This window comes from Gorilla gorilla, chromosome 20 (genome assembly GCF_029281585.2).
Source record: "Gorilla gorilla gorilla isolate KB3781 chromosome 20, NHGRI_mGorGor1-v2.1_pri, whole genome shotgun sequence".
Lineage (NCBI taxonomy): Eukaryota > Metazoa > Chordata > Mammalia > Primates > Hominidae > Gorilla > Gorilla gorilla.
In genome coordinates this window covers 21,121,203-21,137,880 of record NC_073244.2, presented here as the reverse complement: position 1 = coordinate 21,137,880, position 16,678 = coordinate 21,121,203, and the positions used below count along the sequence as shown (strand labels likewise).

The following is a 16,678-nucleotide window of genomic DNA, read 5'->3' as shown; positions in this document are numbered from 1 at the left end:
CAAAGCTATGAGATTGAGTCTCATTGGTTGTGGTCGATCACATGCTTCTTCCTGAGCCAGTCACTGAGGCCAGGGAGATAGGATGCTTGGGTCAGCCAGGGCTAGGTCATGTCTTTCAGGGCTTGGGGCCAAGGTAGGGGGTGAGGGAGGAGGTTCATCTGTGGCTGAAGCTCATAGGTTGACACTGGGAGAAGTTCATTTCCCCCAGAGAAAATTGCATGTTGCCATAAACAGAGTAATAGATGCCAGGTAGGCAGGAAGAGCAGATAACTGCACACAGGGCATCAGGATTTTTAGGGGGTGGGCTGGAGTGTAGGGGTTCCATTCATTGGTTTTCCACGTTTCTCAGAAAAGGCACCTAGGGGACAGGTGCTCCTCACTGTGTATGAAGGACTTTTGCACCCTTGACCCTCACCTATTAAAAGGCGAACTCCAGTCTCCTGCTGCCTGGAGCCCCAGTCATTGTGCCCGTCCTACCAGCCTCTTCGGATTTCCAAACACGGCCTGTAGGGAACCTGTTAAAGCCTGTGCTTCCACTAGACTGTGCGTCTCAGGGTTGCCAAGCCCACCTCAGTCCCCAGCGCATGATGGTTGCTCAGTTAATAACCGAGGGGTGGATGGCTAGATGACCTCCTCCTTCTGGAGAAGCCAGGACCATGGACCTGAAAGGGGCCGCATGATGTTGTCCTGTCTCCTCTCTGTGTGTGCCCTGTGCTGCCAGCAGCCAGCTTCGATTGGTACTTGGCTCACCAAGGGGGCTGGTACGTTTTGGTGGTGAGATGACTGAGGCCTGGTTTGCTTCACTGCTGAAGAGACACCTGTGATGTGCTCTTCTGCCCTCAGGCAAATTCACCTACCCTGTCCCCACCCATTTATCCACTCCCACCCATCCATCATCTACCCAGCAGACATTCACTGAGCACCATGATCTGGGCTCTGTCCTAGGCTCTGACAATACAGCAGTGAATACTACAGGTAATAATCTCCAGTGATGGAACATTCATTTTCATGGAGAGAAACAGACAAGGAAAAACAGGCACAATAAATAAATCCTAGTGCTAGAGAAAGCCATCCTAAGTGCTATAGAAAGAAAAGAGTCAGATCTTTGTAATAAAGGCGGCTTGCAGTTTTAAGTAGGGTGGTCCAAGCTCACTGAGAAGGTGACACTTGAGGAAAGACTTGATGGAGGTAAAGAGGCCAACCAGGGAGTAGCAAGAGCATGTGCAAAGGCCCTGGGGCATTACTGTGCCCGTTCGTAGGTGGGATAACCATGGAGGCTGAAACAGTGGGAGTGAGGGGAGAGTGACAGATGAGGCCAAATGAGGTACAGGGAAGGGACTTTACAAATCAGCTGGGCCTTGGGATCTGAGTCAGCACTTTGACTTCTATACTAAAAAGTAGGTTGACTTTGGAGAGGTACTTTTTAAAAAATTACTTGTTTAGAGATGGGGGCCTCGCTCTGTTACCCAGGCTGGTGCGGGGGCACAGTCATAGCTCACTGCAGCCTCGACCTCTTGGGCTCAAATGATTCTCCTGCCTCAGCCTCTCTACTAGCTAGGACTACAGGTGCATGCCACTATGCTTGACTTACTTATTAATATTATTATTGTTTTGAGACTGAGTCTTGCTCTGTTACACATGCTGGAGTGCAATGGTGCAATCTTGGCTCACTGCAACCTCCACCTCCCGGGTTAAAGTGATTCTCCTACTTCAGCCTCCCTGGTAGCTGGGACTACAGGCACGCACCACCACACCTGGCTAATTTTTCTATTTTTAGTAGAGACAGGGTTTTGCTCTGTCAGACAGGCTGGTCTTGAACTCCTGACTTCAGGTGATCCACCTGCCTTGGCCTCCCAATATGCTGGGATTACAGGCATGAGCCATTGAGCCCAGCCACCTGGCTTATTTTTTAAAAAATTTTGTAGAGACACAGCCTTGCTTTTTTGCCCTGGCTCAGCTCAAACTTCTGGCCTCAAGTGATCCTCCCTCCTCTGCCTCGCAAAGCATTTGGATTACAGGCATGGGCTACCATGCCTATCGAAATTTATTTTTTTAATGGAGGTATAATTCACCATTTAAAAGTGTGCAATTCAGTGGTTTTTTTGTGTAGGTGGTGTGATGCTCACCCAGTGGGTTTTTGTGTAGGTGGTGTGAAGGTCACCCAGTGGGTTTTTTGTATAAATGATACGACAGTCACCACTAATTCCAGGACATTTTCATTACCCCAAAAGGAAGCCCTGTACCTGTTACCACTTGCTCCCCAAATCTTCCATTCCATCCCAGGCAACCAGTAATCTGCTTTCTGTCTGTCTCTGTTTATCTACTGTGGACATTTCATATAAATGGAATCAAACAACAGGTGCCCTTTTCTGACTGTTTCTTTTTTTTTTGAGACGAAGTTTCTCCCTTGTTGCCCACCTGAAGCGCAATGGCATGACCTTGCCTCACTACAACGTTTGCCTCCTAGGTTCAAGTGATTCTCCTGCCTCAGCCTACTGAGTAGCTGGGATTATAGGCATGCACCACCACTCCTGGCTAATTGTGTATTTTTAGTAGAGACGGAGTTTCTCCATGTTGGTCAGGCTGGTCTGGAACTCCCGACCTCAGGTGATCCGCCTGCCTCAGCCTCCCGAAGTGCTGGAATTTCAGGTGTGAGCCACCCCGCCTGGCCATCTGACTGGTTTCTTAGCGTGATGTTTTCAAGGTTTATCCATGTTTTAGCATGTATAAGAATTTCACTCCTTTTTATGGTTGAGAAGTCTATCATGTAGATACATGTAGACCCTTTTGAGTAAAGAATATCTCTGGGCTGGGCATGGTGGCTCATACCTGTAATCCCAGCATTTTGGGAGGCCGAGGCAGACAGATCACTTGAGGCCAGGAGCTCAAGACCAGCCTGACCAACATGGCGAAACCCCATCTCTACTAAGAAAAATACAAAAAGATTAGCTGGGCATGGTCATGGGCACCTATAATCCCAGCTGCTTGGAGACTGAGGCATGAGAATCGTTTGACCCTGGGAGGCAGAGGTTGCGGTGAACTGCGATCGCACCACTGCTCTCCATTTTGTGCAAAAGAATGAGATTGTGTCTCAAAAAAAAAAAAAAAAGTATCTTTAGGTAAGATGCCAGTGTTGCGTTACCGCTTAGAAGATGGGAGCCAGGATGGGTGCAGTGGCTAATGCCTGTAATCCCAGTAGTTTAGGTGGCCGAGGCAGGCAGATGGCCTGAGCCCAGGTGTTCGAGAACAGCCTAGGAAGCATAGGGAGACCCTGTCTCTACAAAAATAAAAAAATTAGCCGGGCATGGTGGTATGCGCCTGTAGTCCTAGCTGCTCGGGAGGCTGAGGTGGGAGGAATGCTTGGGCCCGGGAGGTCGAGGCTGTGGTGAGCCATGCATGATTGCACCACTGCACCCAGGGATCATGTGTCCCTGTCGTTTCGAGCACCTTGCCTCCCTCTTGACATCGGAGCCTGGAAAATTTCTGTGCCATGGCTCAGCGTCATCTGTCTTGTTAATGTCAGAGCCAGAACACGAACCAGCTCTGGCTTCCCGTGGGACCGGGCTCTCGCTTGTGTGACCACATTAATAGATTCCTTGGAAGAATGATCTAGGGAATTTGGACCATATCTTCTAACAAGAAATAAAAACAGCTGCCATCTGTTGAGTTTTACTGTGCTTGGGCCCTGTGCAAATAAGCACCCTACATAAGTGCCAACAGCCCTTAAAAGCCTATCATGACTTCCATTTTATAGATGAGAAAATAGGGGCTCGCCTGGAGAGGTGAAATAACTCAACCAGGGTCCCACAGCGGAAATATGGCAAAGTGTATGGTTTTTATTTTTAAGCTGTATGACCTTCCAGGAAGTGACAATGAAATGGCAGTGCTGAGACCCTGAAAATACATGGGCCGATGGCCAGATGGCAGGGCTATTTGGGTAGAGTGGGAGAGGCAGCTCCCTTGAATGGTGAGAGGGAGGAGTCAGGTGGCCACCTAGATGGAAGATGGTTTCAGGCAGAGGAAACGGCAGGGGCAAAGGCCTGGCTTGGGGATTGTGCTTGGTGCTTTTGACGAATACTAAGAATGCCCCTCTAGTACATCGCTGAGAAAGTTGATGGGAGAGGCCGGCTCTTTCGGCTCCTGGTCGTTGATTTATCCAGTTCATTCCCGGAGTGTTTAGTGAGCACCTGCTATGTTCCAGATACTGCCCCAGGTTTTTCCATGAGCTCCAGCAGCTGGTCAGTTGTGGCCACCTGGGGAGGGCCCGAGCACTTCTCTAGGGCCTGTCACTGCTCCTAGGGTGATGACTCTCACTCAGGGCACAGCAGTCAGCACTGGGCGTTCTGCTTGCAGGTGGCCCTGTGCACGTTTGCCGTCTACGTGACCGTTGACGAGAACAACATCCTGGATGCCCAGACAGCCTTCGTGTCTTTGGCCTTGTTCAGCATCCTCCGGTTTCCCCTGAACATTCTTCCCATGGTCATCAGCAGCATCGTGCAGGTACGGGGGAAGCTGGGTCGACTTCCGAGAGGGGGCCTTGGGGTTCTAGGCCACAAAAGCATGGAAGCGCCCCCGAGCGCAGCCTCTAGATCACACTCTCGGTCGGGCTCCATGAGGCCCGGACAAAGGCTGCCATGCTTTTGTCTGGTCATGCCTGAAAGAAAGAAAACACATTTGACTTCTTGACAGAGAACTCGCACTTGAGTATATGAATCGAGTTTAATGCAGCAGGGCTTTCCCATGCTCTGGAAGAATCTTTCCAAAATACTCTGTTCTCTTCAGCCTATTCCTCTGCCATTCCTATCCTTTTTTTCAAAAATGTAGCTGTTGTCTGACTTGATTGATTTTACAACCCACTGATAGGTCTTGACCACCCACTCTTTGAGAAACCCCAACCTTACAGCCGGGCGCGGTGGCTCATGCCTGTAATCCCACCACTTTGGGAGGCTGAGGCGGGTAGATCACCTGAAGTCAAGAGTTCGAGACCAGCCTGGCCAACATAGTGCAACCTCATCTCTACTAAAAATACAAAAATTAGCCAGGTGTGGTGGCGGGTCCCTGTAATCCCAGCTACTCGGAAGGCTGAGGCAGGAGAATTGCTTGAGCCCAGGAGGAAGAGGTTGCAGTGAGCCAAGATCGTGCCATTGCATTCCAGTCGGGGTGACACAGCAAAAACTCCGTCTCAAAATTAAAAAAAAAAAAAAAAGAAAAACTCCAACCTTACGGCCGGGCATGATGGCACATGCCTGTAATCCCAGCACTTTGGGAGGCCAAGGCAGGTGGATCTCTTAAGCCCAGGAGTTTGAGACTAGCCTGGGCAATATGGTAAAACCCTGTATGTAAAAAAAAAAATATATATATATATATGTCTATATGTGTATATATATATATGTGTGTATATATATATGTGTGTATATATATATGTGTGTATATATATATGTGTGTATATATATATGTGTGTATATATATATGTGTGTATATATATATGTGTGTGTATATATATATATATATATTTGAAAATTAGCCAGGCATGGTGGTGTGCCCCTGTACTCCCAGCTACTCAGAAGGCTGGGGTGGGAGGATCAGCTGATCTTGGGAAGTTGAGGCTGCAGTGAGTCATAGTCACACCACTACACTCCAGCCTGGGTGAAGGGAGTAAGACCCTGTTTTTTTTTGGTTTTTTGTTTTTATTTTTTAAAAACAATGTAGACCCTGTAGAATCTCTAAAATTCCTGCCATTGACTGTGTAAGGAGGGGTGGCTTTCTATTTTGTCACACTTGGGCACTACTGGAAGCTCCTGTCACTTTTCTGCACTATTTTCACATTCTTTTTCCGAGCATTGCGAACATCCCTTTGGAAAACTCCATTTTAACTACATAGGCAAATCAACCTTAAAATTTGGTAGTACAACACTGATTGCAGGCTTTGTCCAAAACAAAAAAATCCATTTTATTATGAAAAATGTCAAGTGTACACAGAAGTAGAATAGCTTAAAGCTTGTAAGCTGGCATTAAAAAAAAAAAGAAAAAGAAAAAAAAAAAGCCAGGCATGATGGCTCACACCTGCAATCCCAGCACTTTGGGTGACCAAGGCGGGCAGATCAGCTGAGGTCAGGAGTTCGAGACCAGCCTGGCCAACATGGGGAAACCCTGTCTCTACTAAAAATATAAAAATTAGCCAGATGTGTTGGTGGGTGCCTGTAATCCCAGCTAATCTGGAGGCTGAGACACGAGAATCGCTTGAACCCGGGAGGTGGAGGTTGCCGAGGTTGCAGTGAGCTGAGATTGCACCACTGCACTCCAGCCTGGGCGACTGAGACTCAGTCTCCAAGAAAGGAAATAATACAACATGAACCCCGTGTACACATCACTCAGATTCAACGTCGGCATTTTTTGGCTGGGCACAGTGGCTCACACCTGTAATCCCAGCACTGTGGGAGGCTGAGGTGGTAGGATTGCTTCAGCCCAGGAGTTCAAAATCAGCCTGGGCAATGAGACCCCTACTCTACAAAAAATAACAAAATGGGTGTGGGGTGCACGCCTGCAGTGACTACATGGGAGGCTGAGGCAGAAGGATCGCTTGAGCCTAGGAGTTTGAGGCTGCAGTGAGTTATGTTTGCACCACTGCACTCCAGCCTGGGCAACAGAGCAAGACTCTGTCGTCTCAAATAAAGAAAGCAAGGCTGGGCGCAGTGGCTCATGCCTATAATCCCAGCACTTTGGGAGGTTGAGGTGGGTGGATCACGAGGTCAGGAGATTGAGACCATCCTGGCTAACACGGTGAAACCCTGTCTCTGCTATAAATACAAAAAAATTAGCCAGGTGTGGTGGCAGGTGCCTGTAATCCCAGCTACTCGGGAGGCTGAGGCAGGAGAATGTTGTGAACCCGGGAGGTGGAGCTTGCAGTGAGCTGAGATTGCGCCGCTGCACTCCAGCCTGGGTGACAGAGCGAGACTCCGTCTCAAAAACAAACAAAAAAACCCAAAACATTTTGCCACAGTTGATTTATCTCATTCTTTTTCAGTATCCCTCCCTTGTCCCTCTTTCCCTTCATTTGTTTTTGATGCTAAACTCTGCTATCTATCCCTTCATTCTTTCCTTTATTTGCTGAATAATTTTAAAGCAAATCTCAGACCCCTTACATTCTACCCACAAATATTTCAGCATGCATTTCTTCCTACATAATGTAATACCATCATCATGTCTAAGCAAACTAACAGTAAGTTTTTACAATAATACTCAGCCCATATCCAAGTTTTCTGGAGTATCTCAGAAATGCCTGTCCCATTGGGCTGTTTGAATTGGCTCTGTTGCATTTGCTGTTACGTTTCCAGAGTCCCTTTTCCACCAGGCCTCTGCCCTTGTCTTCTTTTGTTTTTATTTTTATTTATTTATTTTTTGAAATGGAGCCTCACTCTGTCGCCCAGGCTGGAGTGCAGTGACATGATCTTGGCTCACTGCGACCTCTGCCTTCCCAGGTTCAAGTGATTCTTCTGCCTCAGCCTCCCGAGTAGCTGGGATTGCAGGTGCGTGCCACCACGCCAGGCTAATTTTATGTATTTTTTTTTTTTTTTTTTAGCTGAGGCGGGGTTTCACCATGTTGGCCAGGCTGGTCTCAAACTCCTGACCTCAAGTGATCTGCCTGCCTCGGCCTCCCAAAGTGCTGGGATTACAGGTTTGAGCTACCGCGCCCAGCCATTCGCCCATTTTTTCTGAAATACCCTTTGTGGGCTTTTAAAACAAAGCAGAACCAAAACCTGTTTCTTTTTTTGTTTTGTTTTGTTTTGTTTAATTCTAAAGTATACACTGGTTCTAAGAAATGTGGGACCTTCAGAAATAAGGGAGGGTGTGTGCCCCTCCACACCCAGGGAAACCCTTGAAAGTTAACCTTGGTTGGTTTTGCAAAAATGCTTTTTAAAAATAACTCTCCCCTGCCATTGCTCTCTGTATAGGCAAGTGTCTCCCTGAAACGCCTGAGGATCTTTCTCTCCCATGAGGAGCTGGAACCTGACAGCATCGAGCGACAGCCTGTCAAAGATGGTATGTGTGTGTTCGGTCCTGGCTTCTGGAAGTGACCACCTTCCCATCTCCCACTGGGTCCTCCCTACTTGCATTTCTTTCCCTTGGCTGCCCTCAGGTTTGACTCTGCCCAGCTGCTTGTCTGCGAGACCCCGTGGCACAAGGGTTCTGCAGAGCCTGCAGAAGGGAAGGGAAGCCTGGCCTCCTGGGCTTCTGTCCTGTCTCACACTTCCCAGGAGGGTGAACTTGCACTTGCATTTTTGTTTTCTTGCTGAGGGGCAGCAGCTGCTTGAGGCTTCCCCCTGGGAGTCACTTTCCAAGGCTTTGACCTTGATTCTGTTCTGGGCTAAATGAGAACTCTGGAGGCTGGCCAGCCTCCATCACCCACAAGCTGTGTAGACTTAGGTCTGAGCCTCAGTTTTATCTAGATCAGGGAAACAAAAGTACCTTTCTTTGGCTGAGTGTTACTTGGATTATTTTTTTTTTTTTTGAGACAGGGTCTCATTCCGTTTCCCAGGCTGGAGTGCAGTGGCGCAGTCACAGCTGTCATTGCAGCCTTGATTTCGCGGGCTCAGGTGATCCTCTGACCTTAGCCTCCCAAGTAGCTGGAACTACAGGCACACACAGCACCATACTTGGATAATATTTTGGTATGTTTTGTAGAGACAGGGTTTCACCATGTTGTCCAGGCCGGTCTCGAACTCCTCAGCTCAAGCAATCCACCTGCCTTAGCCTCCCAAAGTGCTGGGCTTATAGGCATGAGCCACTTCTCCTGGCCTTTTTTTTTTTTCAATATTAAATTTTTTTATTTGGAGAGACAAGGTCTTGCTTTGTTCCTCAAGTTGGTCTTGAACTGCTGGGCTCAAGGATCCCTCTGCCTCAGCCTCCCAAATTGCTGGGATGACAGATGTGAGCCACTGCACCTGGCCATGCATTTTTATTGGCAGGTTTGTTTGTTTTGTAGCTTGTTAATTTATCGTTTCCCAGCCCATCCCCCTGAGCCAGGGATGTTGTTTGTAACCATCTCTCTAGGCACTTAATAATAAATATTAGGCCGGGCACAGTGGCTCACGCCTGTAATCCCAGCACTTTGGGGAGCTGAGGCAGGTGGATCACTTGAGGTCAGGAGTTTGAGATCAGCCTGGCCAACATGGTGAAACCCCGTCTCTACTGAAAATACAAAAATTAGCTGGACATGGTGTTGGGCACCTGTAATCCCAACTACTCAGGAGGCTGAGGCAGGAGAATCACTTGAACCCAGGAGGCGGAGGTTGCAGTGAGCCAAGATCGCGCCACTGCACTCCAGCCAGGGCAAAGAGTGAGACTTCATCTCAAAAAAAAAAAAAAATAATATAATAATAATAAATATTAATGGCACTAAGTGCAGTGACACGTTCACTTATAAAGCCTCTGTCATGCACATTCCGTTCCAAGGATGTCAATGTCCCAACTTGTCCATTACTCACCATGGTACCCCTGGAGGAGGGTGATGGAAACCCCCATTTTCCAGATGAAGAAACTGGTCTCTGAAACTTGCCGGAGATTGCACAGCTGATGAAAAGAAGAACCAGCATTCACACCCACAGCCCATCGGTAGAGTCCATGCTCTTCCTGGCCATAGGGTGTTGCCTCACTGAGATTTACTGAGCACCTGCTATGTGCCAAGCATTGTGAGAAGTGCCCTGTGTGCACTGCCTCATAGACACCCCACCGCAGCCCTCTGAAGTTGATTGCATGATTGTCAGCTGTATTTTACAGATGAAAAAGTGAGGCACAGGCTGGGTGCAGTGGCTCGTACCTATAATCCTAGTACTTTGGGAGGCCAAGGCTGGAGGATTGCTTGAGGCCAGGAGTTTGAGACCACCTTGGGTAATGTAGTGAGACCTCATCTCTACAAAAATTAAAAAATTCACCAGGCATGGTGGTGCACCTGTAGTCCTAGTTACTTGAGAGGCTGAGGCAGGAGGATTGGCTGAGCCCGGGAGTTCAAGGCTATAGTGAGCTATGATCATGCCACTGTACTCCAGCCTGGGTGTCAGAGTGAGACCCTGTCTCAAAAAAGAAACAAACGAAGGCACAGAGAAGTTAACTAACTTGCCTGTGGCTACCCAGGTACGAAGTGGTAGCCCCAGGATTCAAACCCGTACAGTCTGGCTCCAGAGTCCAATGTCAGAAGATTAAATGTGTGTAAACGTCGGTTATACCGCGTGAGCTGTGTCTGGCACCTCGCAGGCGCTCAGGTATCTTTAGTGGCACCTAAACATTTGACACGTTTGACACGGCACCTGGTGCATAGAAGATGATAAAGAGATCCTGGGAGTTGTCACGTCTCTGGTCTGAGTGAGATGGTCTCAGCGTCTTCAGCTCAGCCCCCTGGTGTGGGGTTTTTTATCCTGGGCGCTACTGACATCTGGAGACACATTGTTCTTTGTGGTTGGGGACTGTCCTGTGCACTGTGGGATGTTGAGCAGCAACCCTGGACTCTACCCATTAGATACAGTAGTGTCCACCCCAATTTTGGCAACCAAAAATGGCTCCAGACATTGCCAGATGTGCCTTGAGGGACACAGTTGCCTCCAGTTGAGAACTGTGGCCCAAGTGGATGCTGAACTCTTCCTCCCAACACCCCTGGGCTGTGGTCATCTGGTTTCTGCTGTCCCAGTGTCCCACATCCCCTCACATCATAAGGCAATGATTCCATCTACTCTGGGGTCAAATTTGTCTGCTAAACACAGTCTGAAATTTGAGGTGGCCGGCGGTGGGCGGGGGGTGGTTTCTTGCTACTGAAGTTGTTCACAGCTCAATGCAAGCATCAGGAAACCCCTAGGCCCCCGGGTGCCACCTGCACCCCAGCCCCTCCTTCCTGCCCTAATAGTGGCCTCCTAGGTGGTTGGACTTCCTGGAATGTTTAGCACGCTCTAGCCAGTGGGGGCCCCCTTGGCTGCTCCCAGCTCCCAAGCTAACCGTTCTCTGCAACCTCTCTCTCTCCAGTGGCTTTTCTTAAATTGCTTAAATAGCAACTCCCAGTTTCCTCATTCCATGTCCACTCTTTTAGAAGAGCTGAGGGAGAAAGTTAATCTAGGTTAACCAGCACCTTCCTCTCTCTGTAGGTTTTTTGTTTTTTTGGTGCATGGAGGAAGTTATTTCTTCATTTGACAACTTAAACAAAAAATACTCCTGTATTATCTCTAGATGGTCTTAAGGTGGCTCATAATTCAGAGAGCTGCTTTTCTGTTTTTTCTTTTTCTTTTTCTTTTTTTTTTTTTTTGAGACAGAGTTTCACTCTGTTGCCCAGGCTGGAGTGCAGTGGCACGATCTTGGCTCTCTGCGACCTCTGCCTTGGTTTCAAGCGGTTCTCCTGTGTCAGACTCCCAAGTAGCTGGGACTACAGGCATGCGCTACCACACCTGGCTAATGTTTGTATTTTTAGTAGATACGGGGTTTCACCATGTTGGCCAGGCTGGTCTCGAACTCCTGACATCAGGTGATCTGCCCGCCTCGGTCTCCCAAAGTGTTGGGATTACAGGCATGAGCCCCTGCGACTGGCCTGCTTTTGTTTTAAGTGAGAGACATGAAGTAAAAGGAAAATAACAGGAAGAAGAGTAAAAGAAGACAGAGGTGCTAGGAGCTTTAGAAGTGTGGAGCTGGCCGGGCATGGTGTCTCATGCCTGTAATCCCCGCACTTTGGAAGGCCGAGGCAAGCAGATCACTTGAGGCTAAGAGTTCGAGACCAGGCTGAGCAACATGTCAAGACCCCATCTCTACAAAAAATACAAAAAAAAATTAGCTGGGTGTGATGGTGCACATCCTGTAGTCCCAGTTGCTCAGGAGGCTGAAGTGGGAGAATCGCCTGCGCCTGGGAGATGGAGGTTGCAGTGAGCCGAGATCGCACCACTGCGCTCTAGCCTCGGTGCAGAAGCCAGATCCTGTCTCAGAAGAAGACAGAAACATGGAATCAGTTAACATGTGTCTTGTCTCCAACACTCTCCCCTTCCCTGTGCCCTCATACCACATTTCCTGTTCCGTATCCTCTTTTTTTGAGTTTATCGTGATGGATGTTTTAGAAAGATCCACCTGCTGTGATGTGCTGTGTGTAGGGTGGTGTGGCTGGGGGAGGAAGACAGATAGAGGACGTGGGGAGAAGGGTGAACGACCTCCCTTTGAACCTCAAGGAGGGCCCAGCGGTCTGATGCTGGCCACCCCAGTGGAGAGAGGTTTGCATGTGGACGCCAGCTGTTTCCCACTGACCTTGGCCACTGCTCGGCCCTCCCAGCTGGAGCTGCCCCGAACCTGCCTGAGAAGGGCCAGGGCATCGAGAGCATTGAGTAATTGTCATGCGGCCCCCGCCTCTGCAGTGATCTCCCGAGATGATCGTCCAGATGGCGCAACCCCATCTTACAAGGACAAAGCTTCTTGAAGTTTCCTTCTGCTTTCTGGGTCTGGGGCTGCCTCCAAAACTGCAGGTTGAGTTTCTTCTTTCAGAACCTGTGGCTGATGCCACCAGATAATAATGCCTAGCGCCATTCGTGCCAAGCGTCTGGGGTTGAACCACTCAAGCAGAGAAAGAGAGCGTTCTGTTGATGTGGAGTCCCACAGCTCAGCCTGTGCCTGACATGTCTCTGTGCTTTGTAGGCGGGGGCACGAACAGCATCACCGTGAGGAATGCCACATTCACCTGGGCCAGGAGCGACCCACCCACACTGAATGGGTAAGCCGGGACGTGGACACACGTGATGGCGTGGAGAGAGCCACAGGGCTTTTGTCAAACGTGGATTCGAATTCCCACCGTGTTCCCTCTCTGTGACCTTGAACAACTCACTTTGCCTTTCTAAGACTTAGCTTACCCATCTGGACAGTGGGTGCAGATACACCTGCTTAGGCTGTCGTGAGAAGCAGACACAGATGCCTAGCACAGAGGGTTCCCTGTGATTGTAAGTTACAGCAGCCTTGGACAGCTAGACTTAGACAATACAGGAGATTCTTGGCTCGCATAACTGGGAGGAGGTTCTACTTTCAGGTGCGGTGTGATCCAGGGACTCTGCCATCGGAACTTTCTTCATATTTTCTTTGTTTCACTTTCTCCTGGTCTGCTTTATCCTCATGCATCCTCTCCACTTGTGATGGTAAATGGTCCCAACAGCTCCCACTGTGTATCCCACTGTTAGGAGAACTGCCTGCTTCTTATTGACACAGATTGGGTCCTGTGCCCTCTGTGAGGCAATCACTATGCCTTCAGACACTGAGTGTGCTGATTGGCCAGTCTCAGTCAGAGGCTGTGATGCTGCTGAACTCCAGTGCCCCTCAGCTGCCCAGCTCACCCTTTCTTGCCAGCTTTCTATCTGGCACCCCACACCCTACAGTCCTTACCTTTCCAAAGCACATGAAGTCTAGGAAATTGACCTTATCCCCAGGCAACTTGTCAAGCACCTCTCATTTTTTTCTGACCAGAGGCCTTGATCAACAGCTTTTTAGGCCCCCTTAAGGAATCCGCAAAACACAAGGGTGATGGGACCCTTTTAGAGGTTTAGCTCATGCCTGGGTAGCCAAATCACTGCTGTATTTTATCATGAAGGAGAGAAACTCTCCAGAGAAAAGAATCTGTAGGAAGCCTGCCTTGAAAATTCATGGGGGTACTGCATGCTTAGGAAGTTCTTCCTTATGTCTAACTTAAATCCTGCCTGCTTCAATTGTAGCTGTTCTGTCTTGTTGAGCTGCACAACTAATCTGTATCTGTGTCCCTTTCCTGACCCAGTGGTTTTCCTGTTCAGTTACCTTCCCCCCATGAGCCCCCAGAACCTTTCTCTAACCCTTTTCTCTCATCAGCCTGTAAGAATATTTCAGTCTCACGTGGACAGTGGCAGGTACTGTCTCACTGGGCTTCCTGCCCACTCAGGCCTCATAATCCTTTCCCCTCCCAGCACAGGAACAAAAAGCCTGATGAGTGTCACCACGCAGCAGTGTCATAAGAATGAAACAATCAGTGACAGCAACGACTATCAGCATTTCCACTAATACTCTGAAATCAGAAAGGTGGCAGTTAAAAAGCACAGAATCCCAGCACTTTGGGAGGCCAAGGTGGGCACATCACCTGAAGTCCGAAGTCTGAGACCAGCCTGGCCAACATGGTGAAACCCTGTCACTACTAAAAATAAAAAAATTAGCTGGGCATGGTGGTGCATGCCTGTAATCCCAGCACTGTGGGAGGCTGAGGCGGGCAGATCACTGGAGGTCAGCAGTTCGAGACCAGCCTGGCCAACGTGGGGAAACCCCATCTGTACTAAAAACACAAAAGTTAGCTGGATGTGGTGGCGCTCGCCTGTAATCCCAGCTACTTGGGAGGCTGAGGCACAAGAATCATTTGAACCTTGGGAGGCACAGTTTTCAGTGAGCCAAGATTTGAGCCACTGTACTCCAGCCTGGGCCACAGAGTGAGACTCTTGTCTCAAAAAAAAAAAATAAATAAATACTTAAGTAACTAAATACAGGTAAATAAAAAATAAAAGCACATTCCATATAAGTGAGTCCAGCAAAGGTTTGGATGTGCCCTCCCTTCCCTGGGAGGATGGAAACCCTGCTCTGGAGGTGCCGTCAGCAGTGGGAGTGGCCTGGGGTTGACCTGCCCCATTGACAGCCGTTCTTGCTGGGAGAATGCTGAGCTTATTTTATTTTGCTTTCTGCTGTTCGTTAAAGGATGATTTCAATAGAGACATCTTCCTGAAATTCAACTCAGATTTATTCATACGCGTTTCCCTTTTCAACCCTTTGGTGGCTCCCGGCTGGCAGAGTTCAGGTGTCGTAGCACAGCGTCCTTCCAGGGCATATTTCAAGGTGCTCCCAGGTCTGGCCACTACCTACCTCAGTGCCATCGCATCCCTGGTTACACACCCTGTGCCTTCACCCCTTTACACCTTTCTCCGGCTCTCCCCATGTTTCTGTGTGTGGGACACGCCTGCTTTTCTGTCAGAGTTTTTTGGTTTATTTATTTTCTGAGACAGAGTCTCACGCTCTTGCCCAGACCGGAGTTCAGTGGCACGATCTCAGCTCACTGTAACCTCCGCGTCTTGGGTTCAAGTGATTCTTGTGCCTCAGCCTCCTGAGTAGCTGGGACCACAGGCCCTGCCACCGCGCCTGGCTAATTTTTATATTTTCAGTAGAAACGGGGTTTCACCATGTTGGCCAGGCTGGTCTCGAGCTCCTGACCTCGTGATCTGCCTGTGTTGGCCTCCCAGAGTGCTGGGATTACCAGCACTGGCATGAGCTACCGTGCCTGGCCCCAGTTTGTCTTGAGGTGTCCTCTCCTTTCAGACCTTGCATCATGCCCCCAGTGAAGTTCCTGCCTCTCCGAGGGGCAAAAACTGTTCCAGAAGCCCACTGTGACAGGATCCCTCAGGTTACTCCGTGCCTCTCTTCTCTAAGGGACACCTGTCACCTACCTCCCACCTGGAGGCCCCCTGAGACAGGTCACTGAACTGAACTCAGCAGTAGAAGTGGAAGGAATGTTGAGGCCTTCAGTGTTTAGTACAGTCTTGCCTTTTGTCTGTCTTTCTCTTTATCTACTTGGGGTAAATTGAGGCTCGGTGGCCATGGGCATTAGCCCGGCAGGCCTCATTCAGCGTGGCTGAGCCAGGTGTGTTGTGTCGTTTCAGCATCACCTTCTCCATCCCCGAAGGTGCTTTGGTGGCCGTGGTGGGCCAGGTGGGCTGCGGAAAGTCGTCCCTGCTCTCAGCCCTCTTGGCTGAGATGGACAAAGTGGAGGGGCACGTGGCTATCAAGGTAGGATGAGGACCAGCGGGGAGGGGCAGTGGGGAAGCTGGTGGTCTGAGGAAAAGCTCAGAAATGATGGTGTTTCTTTTGACTGTCCCTGTGCCAGAAGTGAAAGCAGCAACGTCTCTTCTCCTCCTCCTCCTGTATCTTTCCACTGTCTCTTTCTCTCTCGTTCTTTCTGTTCTGTTCCGTGCTGTCCTAGAAGGCAGGATTTTGGTATCATTTATTTCCATCTGTCTCCCAGCACTTAAAATAGTGCCCAGTATATAGTAGGCACTTAATAAATATTTATTTTGTTACCTCCTTATTAAGCTGTTATTTTATTATTATTATTATCATTATTATTATTATTATTATTTTTTGAGACAGGGTCAGGCTCTGTCCCGCAGGCTGGAGTGAAGTGGCGTGATCTCGGCTCACTGCAGCCTCTGCCTCCTGGGTCCAAGCGATTCTCCCTCAGCCTCCCGAATAGCTAGGATTACAGGCATGCGCCACCATGCCCAGCTAATTTTTATATTTTTTTAGTAGAGACGGTGTTTTACCATGTTGGCCAGGCTGGTCTCAAACTCCTGATCTCAAGTGATCTGCACACCTCTGTCTCCCAAAGTGCTGGGATTACAGGTGTGAGTCACCGCATTTGGCCGCTTAATAAATACTTAGTAGACACATGAAGACTCCCTGGTACGCAGCCTGTGTCTCCTTCCCTTGCGTCTCTGCCTGTCACTGAGTGTCTCTTGGTCTGTTTGGGTCTTTTTGGATTGTTCTTTATCTTTATGGATCTCTGAGTATCTATTCTTATAAATGTAACAAAACAAAAATGTTTATGTGGTTGGAATATTTTCTTAGAACATTTTTTAAAGGGAACAGTTTAAATTTTTAGTGTCGAATTCTTAAT

General features: G+C 48.8%; 1 protein-coding gene across 2 annotated transcripts in view; it reads left to right on the top strand.

Annotated features, from left to right (window-relative positions):
* Positions 1 to 16,678, top strand: part of LOC115933039 (sortilin-related receptor-like) — a 224,638-nt gene that overhangs the window by 19,276 nt on the left and 188,684 nt on the right. For both annotated transcript variants that reach the window (XM_055372001.2, XM_055372000.2), the window contains exons 6-9: positions 4,354 to 4,500; positions 7,953 to 8,040; positions 12,652 to 12,727; positions 15,666 to 15,792. In XM_055372001.2, the coding sequence (XP_055227976.1) occupies positions 4,354 to 4,500; positions 7,953 to 8,040; positions 12,652 to 12,727; positions 15,666 to 15,792 (438 nt within the window). The remainder of the gene's footprint in view (positions 1 to 4,353; positions 4,501 to 7,952; positions 8,041 to 12,651; positions 12,728 to 15,665; positions 15,793 to 16,678) is intronic.